This window comes from Gossypium raimondii, chromosome 11 (genome assembly GCF_025698545.1).
Source record: "Gossypium raimondii isolate GPD5lz chromosome 11, ASM2569854v1, whole genome shotgun sequence".
NCBI lineage: Eukaryota > Viridiplantae > Streptophyta > Magnoliopsida > Malvales > Malvaceae > Gossypium > Gossypium raimondii.
In genome coordinates this window covers 55,517,707-55,542,064 of record NC_068575.1, presented here as the reverse complement: position 1 = coordinate 55,542,064, position 24,358 = coordinate 55,517,707, and the positions used below count along the sequence as shown (strand labels likewise).

The 24,358-nt window shown below is 32.0% G+C and overlaps 1 protein-coding gene across 2 annotated transcripts; it reads right to left on the bottom strand.

The window, feature by feature from the left end:
* Window positions 1-1,167: 1,167 nt before the first annotated feature.
* LOC105802739 (C-terminal binding protein AN) lies at window positions 1,168-10,019 on the bottom strand. 2 transcript variants are annotated; one of them, XM_052623091.1, is made up of 9 exons: window positions 9,062-10,019; window positions 7,995-8,215; window positions 5,274-5,886; window positions 4,535-4,703; window positions 4,310-4,440; window positions 3,016-3,810; window positions 2,823-2,870; window positions 2,072-2,185; window positions 1,509-1,723 (listed from the first exon to the last, which is right to left on the bottom strand). In XM_052623091.1, the coding sequence occupies exons 1-9, from the start codon at window positions 9,728-9,730 to the stop codon at window positions 1,649-1,651; spliced, it is 2,835 nt and encodes a 944-aa protein (XP_052479051.1). In that variant the 5' UTR covers window positions 9,731-10,019; the 3' UTR covers window positions 1,509-1,648. The 2 variants fall into 2 exon arrangements, with proteins under 2 accessions (XP_052479050.1, XP_052479051.1); XM_052623090.1 differs by lacking the exons at window positions 7,995-8,215; window positions 9,062-10,019 and adding an exon at window positions 1,168-1,481 and having other exon boundaries at window positions 1,649-1,723; window positions 5,274-6,099.
* Window positions 10,020-24,358: the final 14,339 nt, after the last annotated feature.

The window sequence follows — 24,358 nt, the reverse complement described above, 5'->3', positions numbered from 1 at the left end:
TTAAATTTCAAATAAAAGCTATTCAAAAGGTAAAGTGGATGCACGTGTGTAACATCAAACCAAAATTCTAGACTCATAGGAGGCAAATGTGTGTTTATCTAAGCTTTCCAGGATTTTATAAAAAACCAGTGAGCTTAATCATAAAAACATCGGCAATTTAGACAATAACAAGTGGTTCGTGTAATATTTCGCTCGAATTATTTTATTTACAAGGTTATACCGTCAAAATCAGCAGCGGAGGAAGATGTTGGAAACAGAGTGTTTGTACTTCATACCATTGCCGGAAAAAAGCAGTTTGTGGGTGGATAGTTGGCTAAACAACGGTGTACTATGCAGACTATTAAAATAATTATTTTTGTTTACATCAAATTATTTATGTTTGAAATGTTATGTTTTAATTTTAATGTTATCATTTTATTACAAAATTATCACTTTACCGTTAAGATCGTTACCTCCCAAACGGTAATCCGACGTAGCAGTTAAAATAAATTTTAAATGTTATTGTGGATGTCCATGAAGTAAATTAATTGATTTTTTAATTAAATAAATTAAATAAAATGTTAATTTGGTTTTCGAAATAATCAAAATTAATGCATTAGATTAATCGTTAAACTAGAAAAAGAACCATTGGTCTCATTTTTCTTTTAGTTTTTGTTTTCATTTTGACAAAAAAAAACCATCCATTTTATAATTATCAAAATAGTAAAAATTAAATTGAGTACTCCATCAATCGGTTGGATTTTTTATTCAAAATGGAAGAATAAAAAGTTGAGTCAATGGAAGATCTTGGCATGGATTACAATAAGTAATAGTTTTTTTTTATTATTCTTTACTTGAGTTTTGAGTTCAAATATTATAATTTTTTTTTTTGCAAAAAAGTTATTCATCTTTTCATACTTTTCTGTATATGTGACAAACAAAAATGACGTACTTCACCTTTGTTTATTTGTGTATCGTGGACAACCACGGTAGCAAACAGGTATAGAAGTTGGTGCGCCCATTTCTTCCTCTTATTTCTATCATTTTGTTATTCTTTGATGGTAACAAAAAAAAAACTCAACTATTGTTTCTTTTTAAATTGAAAAAAAATTAGATTTTAATGCAAAAATTTGTATTTTATTTTCATAAAAGAATTTTTAACTTTTCTCATCCAACTTGACATCCACATTGTCATCTAAAATATAACATTTTATAAATGACTAAAATATAACATGAGACAAATAAAAATAATTATTTTAATAGTTTAACCGGTAATATATGTCGTCATCGAAAACGAAATTATTAGTTAAGCATGCTAACGTCAGTTGCTTGGCTAGAGGACGGAGGGTGGGGTCCGACTCAACATGTCACGTGAGCTATGTACCGCTAACGATATGACAACGAGTCACAATTGCACATTATTTGCTCAATCAGAGAAGTTAAACCACCTTTGGATCCTCCCCCTCCCTTTTAGCTCATCTGTACTTTCAATGCTCATAATGCTTCCAACACCCAAAAAAAAAACAAAATAAAGAACAAACAAAAATTAGTAAAGAAATATTTACAAACCGTTCTGGCGATTTCATTTGGAAATACAAACTCGGAAGAATTTTAAAATAAAAAATAAAAGTAGGCTATAGAAAAGTTAGCCGCTAAATCCGTTGACAACCTAATCAAGCCACCGAGTTACCCCATCATCCTCCCCTACAGCTGCCAGAATCTCTATGCGTACATCCAAAATTGCCTGCCATTTCAAGTAATCGAAGCACATGACAATGAGAGAAGGTAACACCGCAAAGGAGAAAAGGGAGAACAATCTACGGAGAGACACTTATCTGAGCTATGCACTTTTTATTTTCTTTAAAGTATCCATGCCGGGATACTTGTATCGCAAACATAATCCAACATAAAATATGGAGGTACAATCTTTCAAATATATGGAATTGCTTCTTTTTATTCTTAAATAGTTGATACATTGTGTCGAGTCTATGTCCACACTCGCTTTCATATCCGGGTAATATAATCTAGAATTAAGGCGTTCGTACACTATATAGTCAGAACAAAGAGGATTACATAAATGATGGGAACTTACCGAAGGATTTCTGCAATTGACCAGCCTACATTCCTCCAACGGACCTTGCAATGTCCAACTTTCCCAAATATCAAAACTGTGACTCGCAAATACAAATTCCATTCTTCTATTAATCTGCCACGAGAATATAGACCATTAAAATCTGACTTCATCACAAAGCAGAAACTAAGAATGGATTAAAACATAAGACAACAAAAGATTTCTCAATACCCCAATTGTCTATACTAGCATTCTTATTTAGTATCTTAAATATGCAACATTGTTTGAGATACATTGTCACTGAAAATCTCTCCCCCTTTGAAATGTCTATTTACTCAGTGTAAGCTGAATTTCAACATATTTAAAGGGAAGTGCAACAGCAAAACAAGTGTGCTCTTTTGGGACCAAAAAGCCATCATTGTATCTAGGCTGATAATGTCATAAAAATTGCAATATTCTAATGATAAGGTACAACATAACTACTCTCGTATATAGGTGACAAAATTAGAGGTATTACCCAGAGAGAAAGATTACTTTGCTCTAATTCAAAGAAAACATTAACCAATTACAATAGCATAATTTAGAATTTCACCCAAAAACTTTTAATTGCACAGGTCCTTTAAAATTTTAAAAGACTATTTCACAACAAATTTCTGGTACCGATTCACAGTGAGATTTTTGAGCTAAGAATCGATCAAAAGATGGAACAAGTTTTTTAATGAAGTCATGCTTAGCAAGAGATTCCCTAATAATTTGTAAAATGTAAAGTTACCTGCAGCAACTTCCCACCAGCAGCAAAAGAACGCAGACCAATTGTGTCCTGGAAAAATGCATAAAATTTTCAACTACAATTGCCACAAGCCCCAGAACTATAGTTCAAACAAAGCCGACCAAAAAAATTTCAAGTAAAGGCAGTGCAGAAAGTAAGGACCAACTGCAAAAGTCATAAATTCCTGTCAACAAACCTTGCTTCTGCAGACAACAAGGAACTGGGCTGCAGGATCTCTTTTAGTTACATTTGACATGCTATCTAGGAACCAACCACCACCTTTAACTCTTTGTCTGGACAGGTGGAGTGCAGGTCGATCTCTTGCATACATAGCTATAACATATCCCTCCTTCAGCAAATCCCCAGACTGTCCACTTAGGTTCCTGCTCATCTTAAGAAGTTGGTCAGAAGTTGACCCTTGTGTTAATTCTTTAGGTGTTTTCCTACTTCTTGAGTCTAAGGGAGAACGAGAACCAGAACTTAATGCTTGATCTGTGCCACTCATAGCAGTGTCATCTTCTCTTTGTGAAGTACTTTCTTTCTCTAATATTAAGGGCTCATCCGATTTTTGTAGGTTATTTCGGCGGGCATGCCTCTTTTTGGCTTTTTTACCTGATCTGCTGCGTTTAGCATCTGATTTAGTTGGAGTACCAGAAGACATACCAGAATGCTGATTCTGATTAGGATAATCCTTAGCTTGGTTGGTATCCTTTTTAAGGGAACTTTCAGGACTAAGTTGAATATCATCAGTAAATTGTTCACCACTGGATCCCCGCAAAGCACTTTCTTTCTCTTGTATGCTAAACTGTTCTTTTTCATCAACTATTTCACTTTCTTCCTCATCCTCATCAGAAGTAGCATCCTTTGGAATAACCCCATCACAAAAGAATGTTTGCAACATAGAGATAGCCTTCTCCCTAATCTCCATCCACACTTCTTCACTATAATCAGCACTTCGAGGAAGTATCAATACATTGGGCATCTCCTTCACCTGAAGCAAAGTATGTGAGGATAATTTGATTAGTTAAATCTTCAGTAATCTTAGTTATGGAAAACAAAATGGCAATATACTACCTCAACACAGTCGAAACTGAATCTTTCTATCACAAGCTGAAAAGTACTATTTTATCTTAGATGAAGATGATGGAGGAGAGAAAGATATGCAGAATTATAAAATTTTGACCTCAGCATGCTCGGAATTTGCATGTACTGGAACAGAATTCTACTAAAATCACAGATTATGGCAAATGGAAGGAATCCGGTATGTCATGGAACAGAAACAAGAATGTAACATATTGCGAAGATGAACTCATTTAGATGCCTGATATTGTAACCTGACTACAGACCCAGAGACCTTTTTCCTGTTTCAAAACACAGAAAGAACCAATTCTGTCTAGACACACACAATTTTAAAGATAATCACTATCTTCCTATATAAACAGCATAGCACAGTAAAACCTGAACTCATAGCATAAGAAAATTCATCATACCCACGCTTCCATCCACTGTGGTCCTTCAGCTCCATCCAGTGCACAACCAGCTAAAGTGCCATCAATGAGAAGCTGCTTCAATGCACAATCATCCAAGAGCTGGCTGCTACCCGTATTTACAAGAAAAGCCCCTAAAGGGAAATACCCCGAAAAATAAACAGACTCATACAAAAGAAGGAGAAGAAATCATAAATTTCTTGGAAAAACAAATGAAAGCAAATGTACCAGGTTTTATATGCTGCAAACATTCAGCATTTATAATCTGAATGGTTTCATCTGTTAAAGCGCAATGAAGTGATATAAGGTCACTTGCAGCTAGTAAATCATTAAGTGTATCCATTCTACGGGCAGCTGGTGGGAATGTTATAGACGACCTACTTACTTTTCCATTTTCCTGTAAAAACATGATTCAGAGGAAATTTTATTCCAATGGAAAATTGATCCAACAGCATGAGAAATAAAAATAAATTGTTAACTACTAAAATCCAAACAGTGAGACTCTGAATTAACGGACCATGTAAACAACATAAAACAATCATATATACACCACTAAAAACCAAGCTCATTTTTAATTTAAATTCAATTTGCAGTATATCTGTAATTCCTTTTCAGTTTACCTAAGAAGATATAACTGAATAACATGTTAGAAGAGACTATATCTTTAAGATCTTTACACCAGGTCAAAATGCCTATAGCAATTTCAGATAGTGTTGATTTTGACAAAATCTGTGACACTTTTGACAAAGCATCCGCCCAAAGTAAATAAGAGAGTACCTTATTAGTACTTGCTAAATTTCATAAACAAGCAAGTACAGAAATGCTAAGTTCGAAGTTAAATTGGTGAAGGAAATAAGAAGTCAATTTTAAGTAGCAAATCTAACGGAGTTAAAGAAAGTTAGAGTGTCCAGTGCAGTCGGAAGTCAACTAATTGACCATTAATTCTCGAGACTAGCCGATCTTTTACCTCCACAATATCATAATACAGCACACTCATTTTGAAGGCTAAGCTTCTAGAGGCCAGAGATCGGGCCGATGCAGATCTACCAACAATTCCCAACACTAGTCCTCGGCACCGCCTCATTCCCCGACAAAGCGGCTGAACTGATCCAAGCCAACCGGAAGCCGAAAGCGCGTGGCGAGAGAGCAGGTGCGTGCGACGGAGCAAGCCCAGAAACAGCGCCATGACAGTGTCTGCGATCTCCTCAGCTCGCGAGGCGTCGACATGGACAAGACGTAGTCCGAGGTCAGCGGCTAAGGCGGAGTCGACGGCGCGGTCAGAGGAGCCGAGGCAGAGGATGAGCTGGTAAGGACGGAGGCGACGCTGGGCAGCTCGAGGGAGGTAGGAAAGGGAGTGGAGAAGAACGGCGGCGGCCCCCTCGATCTTACCTTCGCCTAAGCTGCTGAGAGGGACGTGGTGGACCACTGCGACGCCGGCTAAGAATTCTTGCTCGAGGGCGCAATCTTCGATGCAGTTGAGGGAAATAACCAAAGGGAGAGGCGTAGGGTTGTCACGGTGACGCATTCCGGAAGAGGATCTGAGCATAGGCGACGTCGTGGAGTTGGAGGCGAGGTTCATCCTCGGATCGTGCACTCACTATTGTGACGAGGTTAAAAGAGACTTCGGGTGGGAATTAGAGGTTACTGGTACTGGATATGGTTGATGAGTGTAACTTTGGGCATTTTGCGGGGCTAAAGTTTCGCCAAGGGTACTTGCTTGCATAAGTAAAACCGTGCTTACGCGTTTTGTCTTATCCTTGTTGCTTGATATAGCTCCTCAGCTTCGGGAGGAATTTTAAAGGAATGAAATGTGTCCCCTTGTTTTTGGGCAACTGACCATTTACTTCAAAATTCCAATTATGTCCCAGTTTTTGGCAAATAAACGCCCTGCGCTGCGTTCAGACTATTGGCATGAGATTTTTGTTTTTTGAAGCTCTGTCTACCACATTCTATATAGTAGGCTAGGCTATGAATTGTGACATTACATGCATATATGATACAAAAACTCCGTCCAAATATATAGTATACGAAACATCCCCTTCTTTCTTTCATTAAAGAACGCGAGGATTAGTTCATTAGGAATCATAAGGGAGCATGTGTCATCCAATCTGCAACTTTGTTGTAACTTGACGTTGGCGCATGTAGTCAGTCATGGATGATCACATTTTTTAGCACCATTGATCAGTCCAAAGTTGTTACATTCCACAATTCTTGATTCTTAATGATATCATATCAGAGTCAAACCTCAAAGCTTTTGGTTTTAAGCATAAATGCTGATGGACAATAAATGTCACACGTAATAACGGTTCCCTGGCAATGAAATGCCTACCACTCTTTTCAGCAGACCAAAGGTTGCATCGATGTTAAGTTTGACACCATCAAATGATGGAGGATGCTATTCATGAGACTGATCTCTTTTCTACACTGAGTGGAGTAAGAAATATGGATTCATGATTTCATTATGATTGGACCAAAACAATTCCCAAACATGTTTTGATCCCCACGAACACAAATTCATTACACGCTTTTCGAATGCACCAACAAATCCATGCAGCAAGGATGCCTTCCAAACAGCTAAGGCAAATGGATATTAAAACAAAGTGTGTACAGAAAATTCAATTTTACAGTACAAAATTTAATTTAAATTACACTTTTAATTATGAAAAGCTCTTTTTTAATAATCGGTAATCGGTAAAAAAGAGTTATCGATAAGTTTTTACCATTAATTTTTGAAACAATAATCAAATAATAATATCACGATCTATTATCTAAGTGAATTCTTCTAATTATAGTACATGTAATGTACTGCATAATATTATAACCAGTTCCGTCTAATTTGATCCACACAAAGCAATAATCATAGAGTAGAATATAGCTCCTTAGTACTTTCAAATATACTTTTGTGCATTTATTAGCAGGAGAATTAAGGAATAAGAAGTAGGAATTAGTAGCAAATAGCCCCTACTGACTGAAGCACTGAGTCTCCAAGAACTCACTAAAGGCGTCAACCTACAATTACCTGACTCAGAACCTTGTATCATGAACGATGTTTTTAAACAGGATACCTGTATAATAAGCTAAAAATTAAAAGCGGAGACTTTTTATTTAGTTTTCACAAAGCAGCAGACAGCTCACAACCTTGCAACTCAATTTGAATGGAAGAATTTCCCAAAGTTTGATACAGAACATAAAACTTTTACATTACCTACCAAAACAACAAACATATGATCTTCTCACAGACCATACAAATCAAAATTTCTACAGGATATAGAAAACTAGATATGTTTTTGTGGAAGACTACTCTCAAGCCTCACACCAAACCAACAGCTGAACAAGTCCGTAATATCAACAGGCTCAAGGTGTAATTTAAAGAAACAATATATTTACAATCCATAGTCTACTAAGCTATTGAGGGGATCGTAGAGGCACTTACTATAGCAGTTAGCAGATTCTCCAGAGCAATTTCATATCTTAAACATGCTAAGCAAACAAGTTCCACCCACCTACCAGAACCCAAAAGGACCTTGCATTTATAAGTTTGAGTTGCTGTCCTGTGCTTTTCATTTATTTCTGGCCTGAAACCCTGATATCTTCCAGATTGCCATCAAAACCCCGAAAGATATCCTTCTCCTTTATGATTAGAACAAAAAACGAAGCTGATAGGTGAAGAGATCTATCTTAGAAAAACCTCCTCCTGATATTCCGGGTAGTTGCTTGATATGATCGCATAAGCAGTCCAACTCCGACTCCAACCCCAAGGCACACTCCGAGGCCAATTCCAACACCAACTCTAACACCGGCGTTAAACCATGAAAGTTGGCCATCTTCGCCAGCATACATTTCTTCAGCATAGTGACTAAGTCCAATTTTACCATCAGAGTCATAATCTTCGACTTCGGCATCTGTAACCTGTACACCACCACAACAATCATTCCATTGTAGTAAAATGTGATGACAAGAAAACCATTTATGGACAAATTGAATTGCAAGAAAGAAAAAATAGAAGCTGAGAATCTACTTCAATGCACAAAACAAGCACATTTTGGATATTCCCATTGTTATTTTGAAGCTCGTAGTTACAAGGGGTAAAGAAACAAACTTATATATACATCTGCATAAAAAGAAAATAAGAAACTCAAAGCAGCAGTCATCCTATGTTGGTTTATGATGTAGCTATGCCATCATAACAGGCAGCTGTTGCTCTTATTCCTCCAGAACTCAGACATATTATATTTGCACCCTAAAAGTGAATCCAGGAGACAAATTTGGGTGGGAAAATATAGAAAACAGATTACTCAGAGCAGCTGACAATACCCTAAATAATTCGGATTAGATGCCCCCCCCCCCCAAAGTGCTTGGAGGTGCAAATGAACGACCTAATCATCATAATTACGACAAAGAAAACGGCAACCCTTTATCAAGAAACAGGTAGAACGCAATTATATCCCTAGAAGTATCGTCATACATAAATCCTTGGTGCCTACCATCTGACAAAAAAATAACCTTCCCATCATATATAGTCAACCCAAAGCCCATATGGCATTTCGACTCGCAGAATTATAGAAGCAAGAACAATCTTTGTGCACCAATAACATAAATAACCTTTGAAACCCTGTCATAAGAGTTTTAAACAATCAACATTTTTCACTCAATGCCAATCTGCTTCTACCATGCTTGAATGATTGCATCTACATCAACATAATGAATATTGATCAGATATTGAAAAAACTGACAATAAAACCAGTTACATTTTACCTGCAATTTCCGGTGTCTGATAAACCCATTGCCACCCTTATCATTCCCTTTCCCGAATTCCTCGTTCTCAGGAATTGCATCCAACATCCATTTAAGCCTCGATGCTCCTTTCCTCTTAGGGCTCCCAAGTATTGTCTTGGTCAATATCACGGGCGTGCCAGCACAACACCCGGCAATATAAACTTCAATACTCGGGGCTGAAACACCCATCTTGGGCTTAAAAAAAGCTGAATTTCCAGGTTCCTTAGCCGCTGCCGCCAGATAACAGTCCATGCTCCACTCTCCTTCCATCCTTTCCAACGAGCCACACAACAATACCTTCTTTTCATCCTCGTAAGCCTCGAATTCAAACCCTCCCGTGACACGGACGCTATCGGTGCTTAAATAAGTGACCTCGGATGATTCCCGGTTGAGACGGTCGCAGCGAAGGGTAAGGACGGCCGAATCAGAAGCCGGGACACGAGAGCCATTGATTTCGAGAGAGACACCGATTTCGCGGCGGAGGTGGCAGAGCGTTAGGTGGTCGGGAACGTTGTCGACCACGCAGGGCGCAATTCGAACATAAAAGAGACGGATTTCGAGCCATACCGAGGAATGGTTTATGAGATCGTAGGAATTCGAGGTTTTCTGGGCTAGAATTGACGAACGATCATGCAGTTGATGGTCCATGGCATACAAATTAGAGAGGTGGGGGAATGATTTTGGGGATAACCATGAATGACCGAAATGGGAAGGAAAAAAGAAATGGGATTTAGTTGGGGGGGGGTAAATTTTAGGGTTTAGGAAGATTGAGGGGCTGGGAATGAACACTCTCAAGGATGGTTTTTGTTGTTGTTTGTTTGTTTGTTTTTGGGAGGTTTGTTGTGAATTTGAAGTTAATAATTCGGCAATGGCAGTGGCCAAGAGCAAAACAAGGGCCGAGTCAAAGACAGGAACCTATGCGGCTCTGCCTCAGGGAGCTTAGATGGCGAGGTGAGATATTAATGGTTAAAGACACGCGTCGCTTTCATATTTTGCTGGCTTGGGCCCAGGATCTTGGTGTGAGTGTAGAATCATATCATAGGCCCTGCCACACCTCTGCTCTGCCCCTCATCCACTCACTCTCACCATGCTCACTTCAATTATTTTAATGTAGCATAATTTATGATGCGACTGAAAAATAAATTTATGTAAAAAATGTTTTAATATATATTCATAATTAGTTTCTTTCCCGTGCCATGAAAAATTTAATTATTTGTATTAATTAAAATATAATTTGTTTTAATTTAATATTAAAATTTTAAAAGAATTAATAATGCTTAAGAATTTGAAAGTAAGAATATAAAAATATGTTTAAAATGAAGATATTAAAATATTGTTTTTTAAATAATTTTATACAATAGTTATATAATTTTTTCTAAAATTTTTAAAATTTATATATAGTTATGTTAAATTAAATAATACATATTTCTTATTTTTAAATTTAATGAAATAAATAAAATAAAATTTTAAATTTAATGATAATGATAATTTTTAAAAATCTAATGATAAAAATTTAAATAATATTTTCATAAATAATATTATATTTATGGAATACTATTTATCTTTGTGTTAATTTTATATTCTTTTACATAAAATTTTACTTAGTGTTGTCAAAATTTACAAACATTTTCAAATTTCACTTAAGATTTTAAATAATAATGATCCACTGAATTAAGTAAGTTGTCATTATCTTTAGATCTTATACCTTATAATATATAATATAACATATATGATATATGATTGAGATTTTGGTTTTGGTTTTGGTTTTGGTTTTGGTTTTCGATTGAACTTTAACTTGGATGACACCATTATTGTTGTAACAACAAATAAGACAAGAGTTTAAGCATATTTAAAAGGTTTTCCGATTTCTAGGGTTGGAGGATAAATGGTAGACTTATATTTTATTAGAACCTTAAACACTCTGATAAAAAACTTAAGAAACTATAATTTGTTATGACAAATCATTAATAACAAAAATTAGACGTGAAAGATGTAAAATTCCACACCCGACCCTATCACATATCCGAATGCGTAATGTCAACATTACATTGTGAGAGCAATTCAAACTATCTCAACCCATTTCATTTATAACTATACATGCATACGAGGATTACTAATAAAATTCGTATTATGCAAATGAAAATGTATTAATCCATAATCAAATGGACACATACAAAGAGGCTCGAGTTATGTTAGATCAAATATAAAATTAAGGTACGAATCCTAACTCAATCAACAAATTCTGAACTGATGTTTGTGACAATAAAAGTAGGTCTCAAGACTTGCTTCCCTTGATTTTTTATTTTTATTCCGATATTGAAATGTCTTAAGACATTGGGGTCCATGTCTCAAGATTTGGCCTCTTATGTTCCAAGACACAAGTCTCTTGTTTCAGACCTTTAACTTCAATGTTTGCAAGTCTCAAGATAAGAAACTTCAAGTCTCGAGACTTAAACCCAAAAATGCACCAAATGATCATTTTTGTTTTGAGATCTTGAGACATACTCTTGATATCTTGAGACACTAATACAAAATAGCCTAAAATGAGCCTTTAAAAGCATACAAATGACTACCATTTCATATCTAACATAAACTAACTTATCACCAAATCATAATAAACCAATTTAACATGTGAACACACAACCAAAACATTTGAAACCATGGAACACAATGCATCATATCATAACCTAATTAAATGACCAACAAGAAACACTAAAACATATATGCATAGATATAAATCTAGTGATCAAATTCAAAAAATGAACCAAACCATGCCTAAAATATAACCAAATGGCCAAAATAACATATTTGACACATAATTCAACCTAGTAACTTAGGTAGGTGCCATTTATAGCTAGGTTCAAAACGAGAATAACCAACATTTGCTGAGCTTGGAGTATGAATTTTTGAATGCTCTCAATTCTCGTGATCAAATCACGACTTGTCGATACTTACATACAAAAACAACAAATTTGCACGTTGAGTATGAAAATTCAATAGTGCTAACATATTTGAAATAAACACGTAATAGTATTAAATAATAAAACATAATACAATGGCATTATAAAACATTATATCCAAGTTTAAATTCAACATCAATAATCACCTTATCTCATGTCATTTTATCATTAAACCTTTAGGATATTCATGTCTCGGTTATCAATTTTTACTAACAGGATCATTTTCAATATCAATGTATCATTTCACTTACCACGTAATAGAATATCAATGCACCCTAAAGTATTTACATATCGTTTTATTATATTGTAATCAGTATTCAATACTATCACATTATTCACATCATTATCAAATCTAATACACAATTTATACACATTTCGGCCCCTATAAACTAATTTGGACTTAAGCACGGATACATGTATCAATCCACTAACCTATTATAGTACACACATAAGTGTTGATCGGGCATAAATGCACCGATACTTACAACTAGACTAGTATATACTCGTACCCCAAGGTTTTTGAACTAATGATACGTTCTTACCCCTCATGGTATTAGAGAGTTATCAAATAATAATCCGTGCTCAACGCCAAAACCCCCTCTGACATTACAAACCCTATGGTATGCTAATTTTACTCGTACCTCTGTCCAAAACCACTGATAAGGCAATTTTCATTACCAATAATTATCAAACACGTTTTCCAACATAACTAGTATCATAATATAATTATCTCAAATACACACATATATAAACATTAAACTTATACAAATTCATCTCAAATAGAACAAATGTAGACATACCTCTCATATCATTTCTTGTCAACACTAACTTTATAAATTTAACTACGTAATAGGCTATGTATTGAAAACAATTTATGAAAATACAAACCGAAAATGCTACTTATTGACGACTTTTGCTTTTTTTGTCTTTTGACGTCTCGGCGTCGTTTTTAACTACGTACGACAATACAATTACGGAAACAATATCAATTACACAATCAAACATAGAAACAATCAAAACTCAAATATGAATTTGCATTTTCTCAATTTAACCCACTAGGCTTTAATATTTAGTTCCCCTGTAACTATCGGTTCTCCCATTTGATTCTATCCGATTTTATAAATACATTACAGGGACTTCAAACTATTAAAAACTACAATTATTTTAGGAGTTCTCATAATTATCTCACTAAACTCTAATCATTCAACAATAAAACTTAATTAAAATCTCAACAATTTTATGATTCAAGTGTTGAGATATATTAATCTACCATATTAAGCTATATTTAACAAATTTCATTGATGTTGTGATAAGCGTGATCTTTGTAAGATAATTTGTAGTACCAAAAGGAATAATGAAAATGATGTGAGTTGAATCTTTATATAGGTACTGAATAGTTGTACATCAATATGTATGTCACTTGGTACATACTTTATCTCACAATTTGTGTGTTTTTTATAAAAATAATTATTATAATTATTTCAAAAATTAAAAAATAATAATTAAAAATATAAAATTTGACCATAAACTTAATAACTAAACTCGCATACTTAATGAACTAAGTACCTAATTCAATTACCCAAATCATAAAAAAGAATTGTTATTTAAATTTATTATATTATGTATGTCGTTACAGCATAAAATTACTAATATTACAGACTATTAACCATCATACCAAAAAATAAGTTTATCATAAGCAGCTTATGATTGGCTGGTGGGGGAAGAAACAATTTATTGTTATACTGACTAGGATAACATAGATACTTGGCAATAGATATTTAGCCAAGTGCAAGTTTCCCATGTTGAATACTTAATTTTAGTTTTGCACTTAAATAAAAGTATGTTATAATTACCAATTGAGTCTTAGTTCGATTGATATAAGTTTTGTTGTCAATGCAAGAGGATGTGAGTTCAAGTGTGTTGAAGCGCTTTATCTTCTTATTTATGGGTAGTTTTAGGCATTGTGTCAAAAAGAGCAAATATGACCAAAACCTATAATGATCTTAATGTTGTTATTATACATATTTTTTAACTGCCATGTCAATTTGTCGTTTGTGGTTTTAACGGAAGTGACTAAAATGATTGAACTATATAACATGAGTGCTTAAATTGTATTTTTTTTTATTTTAAGTGCCTGAAATGAAATTTTTTTTATTGTTGAATGACTATCTATGTAGTTTACTCTTTCAATTAAGAACTTAATTTATTACAATTTTTTATTAAAGGCTTAATTTACTTTTTAAATTATTTTACAAATTTTTTATTTGCATTTTAAGAGCTAATTATATTTTGGAAAAAGAATAAAGAATTTTTTTAAATGGGTGGTTATTTTAAGATGTAGTTGTATATTAAAACTTAAAACTTTTAAATACCATTAATCATCTCTTATTGTAAGGGATAATAATTTTTTGGGATTTTTTATCTATAACTTTTAAATTTTAGTTAAATTGATCCTTTTAGATAGAAAAGTGATTGACGTGTTAAAATTTTAACAATAGTGATGTGATAATTCATATGATAATCTACGTATGTTTTATAAAAATTCAAAAATATTAAAAAACTCATAAATTTTAAAAAATATCCATATTGACAATAAATTACACGTAAATTGCCTACAGACTACTACTTTAGTACCATTAAAATTTTAAAATTTCAGTCTGTCTCTTCCGAATAAAGCAATTTAAATAAAATTTAAAGGTTATAAGTCAAAATGATCTAAAAAAGAAATGAGTTAATGTAACAGCCCAATTTTCAGTAGTGTCAGAAATAGTGATTGGGATCACTAAATCCGACAAGTAAGCTTGAAAATTTAATAAATTAATAATTATGGGTCAAGTGTGAATTTAGAAGAATTTCTGAATTAGTGAATTTTATGATTTAAAAAGAATTTAATAGGTAAATTGGGTCTAAAACGAGGTATCGAGACCTTGAATTCATAAGCTGAGCCATAAAATCATTGAGTTAATATTAAAGTTTCGTTACAAAATTTTAACGTTGGGATAGTCAATTAATTAAAAATGACTAAATTGAAAATAGTGCAAAATTTGTTAAATTGTAATTAAATAGCTTAAGTGACTAATAAGGAGGGATTTAAAAGGCAATTAGGCCCAAATTATATGGACAGGGCGGTTTGGGCAAGAAAATCAGCAAGAAAATAAGGAGAAACAAGGGCAAAATTGGAAATTTTGCAAATTAAACATATAAAACATAGACAAAATTGAAAAATCTAGAGATTTCATCATTTTTCTTCAGCCAAAACGCCATAGGAGAAAGTTTTCAAGCTGGTTTTTCATATTTTTCATCATGTAAGTTCAATTTTACTTTTAATTTTTCATGTTTTGTGACTTTTACAATTAAGTCTAACAATTGAATTCATTTATTTTGATTCTATGAATGATTTTGAAAGTTACCATGAGTGAGTACTGGAATTTTATAATGAATTACCATAGATTTGAAGCTTTAATTTCATTATATTATGATTTTATTAAGTGATTTTAGTAGAAATTGATTTTAGGACCTAATTGTGAAAAAGTTAGGAATTGGGGTTTTGTACTAAAATTCTGAATATCAAAGGCTGTATAATGGCCTAAAAATTATATTATAAATTGGGAATCCGAAGATAAACGAGGAAAAGAGAATATCAAACTAGTCCCTAAATTTTTACAAATTATATTGATTGGCCCAGGTAAGTTCATATGGCTACATTTAATGAATTGTTATGAAAATTTCATGAATGCTATGGTATGTTATTGTATATGAATGTTATTAAACTGAGATAATTGTGAAAATATGAATGTTTGAATAAAAGTTCTAATTTAGTGGAACATTGGATTGAGTACTTTCGTTCAGTGACTCATACGCATTGACAGAAAATACCATGGTTGGATCATGACAATATGTGATATGTGATTTCCGTATAAGACCATAGTTGGGCTATGGCATCAGTGTGATATGTGCTTCCGTGTAAGAACATGGTTGGGCTATGGCTTTGGTGTGTGATATGTGATTATATGCAAGACCATAGTTATACTATGATATTGTGAAAACGAAGTACTCAATTCCGTAACCGTTCCCTAAATTGATTAAGAAAAGTAAGCAACAAATGGACCCAAGAAATTGAAATTGATTATTATTTGATATTGAGCTTAATTAAGTAAATATTGAGGTAAGTAATTTTATTGAATTGAATTTAGAAAATTGAATTGAATGAGAAATATGTGTTAGTATTGAATTATGTTATATGTGTTATTAAAAGTAAAATATATTGATACATGAAATTTTGTGCTGAGGACTAAATTACAAAATATATAAAAGTGATATGTGAAATACATGATAAGGATTATTAGTGAATTATGGTCATGTATTAAAGATAGTGAAGATATAAATATACAGATTATCGGTGCAAGGATTAAATTGTAAAGTATATAGAAGCATTATGCAAAAAGTGTAAAAGTGATATATGTGCATAATATAATTTGCCCAAGTAGACGAGATTAGAACTATTGGGATATTAATGGCATGTCATTAAGAAACCTTAGCGCGCTCTCTTATTATTAGCACATCAGTGCTCTCTGATTATTAACACGTTAATGCTCTCCGATTAGCAAATCTGTGCTCTCTGTATAGCACTTTAGTGCTCTTTGTTCATTAGTGCATAATAATGCACCTCTGTATTTGTTCCATATATCCGGTGTGTTCTATAAAGTCTACTTTGGGCTAAGAATATGAAATAGTGAATTGAAAATAGAATGTGAAATATGTTGCAAATATATGGAATATATGAGTTATATACTCATGAAATGACTATGGAATGAATATTGCAATTGTATAATGAAATGTGAAATAAATTGTGAAAAGCTATTTATATAGCAAGCATGAGAATTGAGATATTTGTGAAACAAATGAAATATGATATGGTTGTTGTAATAAACTCAATTGTGACATGTCGAGAAAATAAGTTTATCAAAGTTGAATTTATATAATATATGTGCAAGTACACTAACCAGTGTGGTTGCTTGATGCATAGGCAAGTGCTAAACCATTGGCGGAATGGTAATATGATTATTTATATAATGCATTGAATTGATAAGTATTTAAGTGAAAATATGCTAGTGCTCATGAAAAAGTGGTAAGGTTTAAATTATGCAATTTTTTTATGAAATGACTTATCATGCGATCAATTCAAAAAAAAGGCTTTGGTTAAATGCACTAGCTTGTGACCATGGTTGAATGATATGATTGTGACTTGTGTGTTAGGCACATGGGATAAATGTGGAAAGTAAAGAAATGCAAATGAAAATAAAGAAATTTAGAAGAGTTAAAGTTATATATAAAATCTTACTAAGCTTACATAGGCTTACTCCTGTGTGTTTAATGTTCTTTGTAGATTAGTGTGAAATTGGTGGATCGGATCAACACATCAGGGCACACTATCCAGATTACTTCTGTAAATTTTATTGTGCATCTTAAGGTTTATATGGCATGTATAGGGTTTAATTGAAAGGAAGTGAAGGTGTTATAACTTAGTTATCAACATTTTTCACTAAAACAGTTTTGGACAGCAACATTAGTCCGAATTTGAAAATTCACCAAAAATTGTGGAAATCGAATTAGAGGTTTAATAAAATATGAATTTAAAGCTTATTGAGTCTAGTTTTACATAGAAGAAACAATGTAAGTAAAAAAAAATTATATTATGAGATATTTAAATTTTTATGAAATAGGGTCGAGTGATTTCAGAATCCCTATTCGACTTTGGAAAATCATTAAAATTGTATAAAAATAATTATGGATTAGGATTTATATGTTTAAAATTATTAATGAGTTTATTTTCAATAGAAACATATAGAAACATCATCCGAATCCCGTACGAGGAGATAATTAATTTTTAGTGAAGAATGGTCGAAACTGTCAGACAACAGAACATGGATGACTTTAAAGAATAAACTGTACTTATTGGCTAAACCATAAATTTTAAAAATTTTATGGTAAGAAGATATGTGAGTCTAGTTTCAAAGAAATTTAGTGAATCTTAATTCGGAGTTTCGTGGCTCAAGATATAGATAAATTAATGACGATGACTTGAGTGGACATCTTTGATATGATCATAAATAAATAGTGGAATTATGTGTAATTATTCTGTAAACTCTGGTAACATTTTGTAACCCTGTTCTGGCGAAAGAAGTGGATTAGGGGTGTTACAGTTAAAGTGACAAAATAAATAAACATTAAGTACTATTTTTTTTGAACTATCTCATTCTAGGTTCTGATTATATTTGTTCTTTTTTTTGACACAATGCTTAGAATTACCTACAGCATCTCCCTAACCCATAAATAGGAGAATAATGCGCTTCAGCGCACTCGAACCCATATTCTTTTGCATTAACAACAATGTTCATACTAATTGAGTTAAAATTTAAATGCTAAATTTATCATTGTATCTTATTGTAATAATTTTACTTTGGACCAGCTTAGTTAAATTGGGTGAGTTAACGTGGATAAAGATTGTTGGGTCAAGACCTGTTGACTATATACCCAATACAGTAGATCCAACCGAATTCGAGTTGGATGTTTAACACTAGTTTTAAAATGTTAGCCCAATTTATTATTTGTGTATTTATTTCCTTTTCAACTGGGCTTGAAAAAGGAATTACGTTGTCTTTCTTCTTAAAGTATCTTTGGGTTTGCAAATCTAATAGCAACTGATTCCTCTGCCAATAAAATTTCTAGAAAGTTTTAATAATTCGTGTAATTGGATAATATTTTATGTAATTTATTTCAACAATTGAATTATGTTGTGTAGTCAGATAATGTTATTTGGTACATTAATACTATACCTTTTTAATTTTATTATTATTATTATTATATTTTATTTGTCTTGATTGAGTCTTAATTTGATTGACATGGATATTATTATCAATATAGGAAGATGTAGCTTCGAGTGTATTAAAGTGCATTATCTTCCTATTTATGAGTTGGGAGGGACTATGAATAAACTTGTGGAATTTTTAAATTTAATATTTTATCATATATAAAGTATTTATATAATTCACTGATTTTTTTTTTTTTTGCACTTCAAATTAATAGAAAACTTGGTGACCCTAAATCTTCTCCTTTGCTACCGCAAGTCCTTGAATTTTATCCTTTACTGTACTGCGAACTGTGCTCTTTTTGAATCTTCTTCTTTCTCCTACGACAAACAAAATAAAATTCCACCTTTGAATTTGAATATCAATGTCAGAGGGAATCCCAGCTGAAAATTAAACGATGAAGTTAGCTCATCACACATTTAACAAATTCTCATTTGAAGATCGCCTCGTCTGCCTGCCTTTCATGAATTTAAGGGTCCGACTTTACTAGTCAAGCTTTCCAGGTTTCTGTTATTCTTTCTCATTATTCAGAGTTTAATGAACTACTATTAGCAGGTGTAGCTTCATTTAAGTCATGCATATATATATATATATATATTCAAAATAAACTAATCAACTCTTTGAATAAATTAATTTTGCAAAAGCAAAAAGAAACAGATATAGCTGCTGTAATGCAACATTCCAGATGAAGATCAGGCCCTGGACGGACTTCTTGTATTCAAGTTTATTAAAGTTCATAACCAACGTGACCCGTTGCATTATTTGTATCTCATAAATATTCGGCGTGCACTTTTTCATCTTAAACACCACGTGAATCATAATTCATTTAAAAAACAGACGAAATACACAGTGGATGGGTTTTTTTACAAAATTATTATAAAAAAATAAAAAATAACAAAATATTATAACTTTTTTTTATTTACCAAAATATTATAAAATTTTTTTATTTACCAAAATATAAATAAAAAATAAAAAACAGAAAAAAAAACCTGACAACAGCCTGATCAGGCCAATCACATTGGTTTGGTGCGAAAGAGATTGGCGACACCAATGGTGCCAACGTGATTGGCGGCACCAATGGTGCCAAAGAACTAAAATGTTAGTTAAGGGTAGTTTCAAGGACCTGACATGAAAATTTACCATTTTAAATTTTGAAAGTTAATTAGCGCACTAAAATTGAAATATGGCTAATTACCTTCTAAGCCCTCCTTATTTATTATTTTATTTTTATTCCCCTTCAACTCACTTTTTTATTTAATAACTCTATTTTAATTTATTAAATTTAATAGTTTATGTTTATAGATAAAATAGTTTATGTTTCCATTATATTTTTCCTTTTGATTTAATATTAGTTAAGGAATATATTAAATTTATAAAATTAAAATAGTTTAATTTAATAACTCTATTTTAATGTAATAAACTATTCTCATTTAATAACTCTATTTTAATTTTATAAATTTAATATATTCCCTTAACTAATATTAAATCAAAAGGAAAAATAATGGAAACATAAACTATTTTATCTATTTACAAATTTAATATATTCTTAATAGACTTATAACATAAACATGTTAGACTATTTTAATTAAAATAGTCTCTTAAGATATTATGAAGCTACAAATTTTATATTTCAGTAAATTTTATATTTTAAATGAAAATAGAGTTATTAAATGAGAATAGTTTATTAAATTAAAATATAGTTATTAAATGAGAATAGTTTATTAAATTAAAATAGAGTTCTTACTTAATTAGAATTCTAAGTATCTTAATTATCACTTAACTAATATTAGATTTAATTAAAAAATTAATAGAAATACTAGGCATGCCTTATTAAAAACCAGCATGCCTTATTAAAAACCGAAGTAATAATAAACTGATCACCCATAAATGTAACCCAAATAGAAAAAAATAAATTATAATTATATTATATACTCTTAATAACTCTATTTAGTAAATTTTTAAATAAACTATTCTCATCAAATTATCAAAATAATACATAAAATGCGAATTAGTTTATACTTTTTTAAATAGCTTTATTTTAGGTAAAATATATTTACTTTAATAATAAAATAAAGGGATTTTATGAGTAAAATCATAGATTAAAAGCTTATTTAACTACAAAAATAAGTTGAGGGCTTGTTAAATAAAAAAGTGAGTTGAAGGGGAATTAAAAGAAAATAATAAATAAGGAGGGCTTAGAAGGCAATTAGCCACATTTCAATTTTAGTGCGCCCCACACTCACAGCAGCATCATTTCACTTTCAAAATTTAACATGGTAAATTTGCATGTCAATTTGCATGTCAGGTCCTTGAAACTACCCTTAACTAACATTTTAGTCCTTTGGCACCATTGGTGCCGCCAGTCACATTGGCACCATTGGTGCCGCCAATCTCTTTGGCACCTTTGGTGCCGCCAATGTGATTGGCCTCATCAGGCTGTTGTCAAGTTTTTTTTTGGTATATTTTGGTAAATAAAAAAAATTATAATATTTTGGTAAATAAAAAAAATTATAATATTTTGGTTATTTTTTTATTTTTTTACAATAATTTTGTAAAAAACCCCACAGTGCATCCAATGTGCCAGATTGAAAGAAAAAAAATGCTTTATGCTAACTTCTCACTCAACTCTTCAACTTAATCCAATTTGGCAAGCTTGTAGCAAAGTATGTCTTGGCCAAAAATAGAAATCACCTACCTTCAACTTGTTGATGTCTAATAATGTTATGTTTAGTACATTTATTTAAGCCGTATGTGACAAACGTGATGGAATTTTAGTTTCTTCAAATTGTATTCCTAAACATGTGAAGGAGAATGATTTGCAGGCTAAAATAATTTGTTAATTGAAAGGATGGAAATCTCACTCGAATATACCTAAATTCATTGTACATAAAAAATACAAAAGCTATCGAAGCAGAAAATAAGAACTTCACTGTCTTACTGTGCTCACCTTCACCAATAGTTGAATACGATCAATAATGAAGCTGACAGAAATCCCAAGTCCACAACTATGGTCATAATCTTATTTACTATCATCAATAAGTTCTGTTATGTAATAAAACACTTTTCATAAACAATTTTTCCAACACTTTAGTGCATATGAAATGAAAAAAAGAACGTAAATCACTATAGACTAAGACGATTACAGTTGATTTCTTATTATTTTGATAAACAATCCTAATAATTAAATATGCTATTTTGATAATTAATTTTTGTATGTAAAAAAACTATATCAACAAAATATTCGACTAATTGCTATACACATTGTGTAATAATAATAGTAATTTTGTCCATAATTGAAATTAAGAATATTCATATGACGGGGAAGGATTTTCAAGAAAAGGCACGAGGCCGCAGCTCGTTTAATGGCAAAGGAAATAGGCCAGCATTGTTGGAGACTTAGAGACGTGCACTTGCCGAAGAGTGAATGGAAAAATAAAAAATTTAAAGCAGTCCACGACGTGCTCTTTTTCTTCGTCGAAAGGACGAGTTGAGGTCAGCTCATTTAACGCACATAATCAACTCCAATCGCATGCCTGCTTCTTTTGACCTCTTTACTTGTCTATACGTATAAAATTCTCCTGCATCCTCACTTCAATTGATGAAAAACTTTAGTTGACTTTAGGACAGTGTTCGAATTTTTCAACACAACATGCCATATGAAATTGGACTAAGAGAAAAAGAAAAAGAAGGAAGTTAGATAAAGCATCCACATCCACATTTAAAATACGTATTAACACGAATTATATATTATCAAATTTCATTGATGTTATCTTGAACGTGATTTTTGTTAGATAACTTGTCGTACAAAAAAGAATCATGAAATTGATTTATATGCATACTAAATGCTTGTACATTAATATATATGTCTACATGCTTTATCGCATAAATTATGTTTTTGATAAAAGAAAAATAATTATAATTATTTTGAAAATTTTAAAAATAATAATTAGAAATATTAAGTTTAACCATAAACTTAATAACTAAACTCACATACTTAATGAACTTATAAGCATCTAATTCAATTACACAAAGCATAAAAATAATATTATTTAAATTATGTATCTCGTTACAACATAAAGTTGTTAACATTACAGGCTATTAACCATCATACCAAAAAATAAATTTATCATAACCAACTGGGGAAACAATTTATTATTACATTGACTAGGATTACATATATAGATACTTGGCAAGAGATATTCAGCCAAGTGCAGGTTTCCCATGTTGAATACTTAATTTTAGTTTTGCACTAAAACAAAAATATGTTATAACTGCGGATTAAGTGTTAGTTCAATTAGTACGGATATTATTATTAATGCAAGAGGACGTGAGTTTGAGTGTGCTGAAATGCATTATCTTCCTATTTATGGATTGAGAAAGAGCTACGGTAATTTTAAATATTGTATAAAAAAGAACAAATATACCGAAAACCTACAATAAAATTATTTTAAAAAAAGTTATAATTAAGTGAACTTTGCTTACTGTTATGTAATATCTTAAACTTTCATTTCTCTATCCTTAAAAAAAAATTAACATATACATATCTTCACGATTTTAGAAGATCACATTTAAGGTGAGGAAGAAAGAGATAGATAAAAATAATTAATATAAACATATTCTCACGATTCTATAAGATTACATTTAAGGTGTGTGGAGAAGCCTTGGACGGTGAACAAATGAGTAATGGATTTAGCTAACATAGCCAAAATGTCGCCCCTTGATTAATTTGTACAGATATAAGAGCATTTAAAGCTGGGTGGTCGGTTCTGGACTCTGCTGATGGGGCAATCAACTGCAGAATAGAGTACGAACATATTGTTGGTGGTGGGGGCAGGATGTTTCATCCCCTTTGAGAAATGACTTCAATTTTACGTTTCCATGTTGGTGCACAAATTCACTATGCTCAACCTTCACTAACGTGGATCCAATTACCATCTGCCACCACACTGTCCCAAACTTGCAATTTACTGACCTGTCTTTTTTCTCTTAGTTTGCACTACTGCTATATATATATATATATATCGTAATCATCAGGCTTTCATGTTATATATTCTCGTATCTATACGTGTCACATTTTTGCATACAAAGATACATCTACCATAGTAGAGTGATCTTATCGTTGAACTGAGCAGTCAATTGACGTTGGTATTAATATCTAAAGTTGGTATTTCGTGTATTATCTGAATTTTAAATTTTGTATTTCAATAATAATCCAAAAAGTGACTTATTTTTCTTTTTCTTACATTACTTTTTTTTTTTAATATTTCGCTAACAATAATTAGGTTTTTCCTCTAACTCATGATCCTCTCCTGTATGTAACATCTGGACCTAATTTTAGATTTTTTTGGATAGTGGTAGGTAAGTAAATAACAAAGATGAAACAAATTGTATTAGATGAAAAAAACTCTCTAATAAAACAAATAGTAAGCGCTCTAAATTGGTATCAA

Bases quoted from the DNA above. Each gene is read 5' to 3' on its own strand.
- LOC105802739 (XM_052623091.1), bottom strand. From the start codon at position 9,730: ATGGACCATCAACTGCATGATCGTTCGTCAATTCTAGCCCAGAAAACC. The intron at 3,811-4,309 runs GTATGATGAATT...ACTTTGCTTCAG, and splicing joins CACAGTGGATGGAAGCGTGG to GTGAAGGAGATGCCCAATGT. The intron at 1,724-2,071 runs GTAAGTTCCCAT...TTGAAATGGCAG, and splicing joins TCAATTGCAGAAATCCTTCG to GCAATTTTGGATGTACGCAT.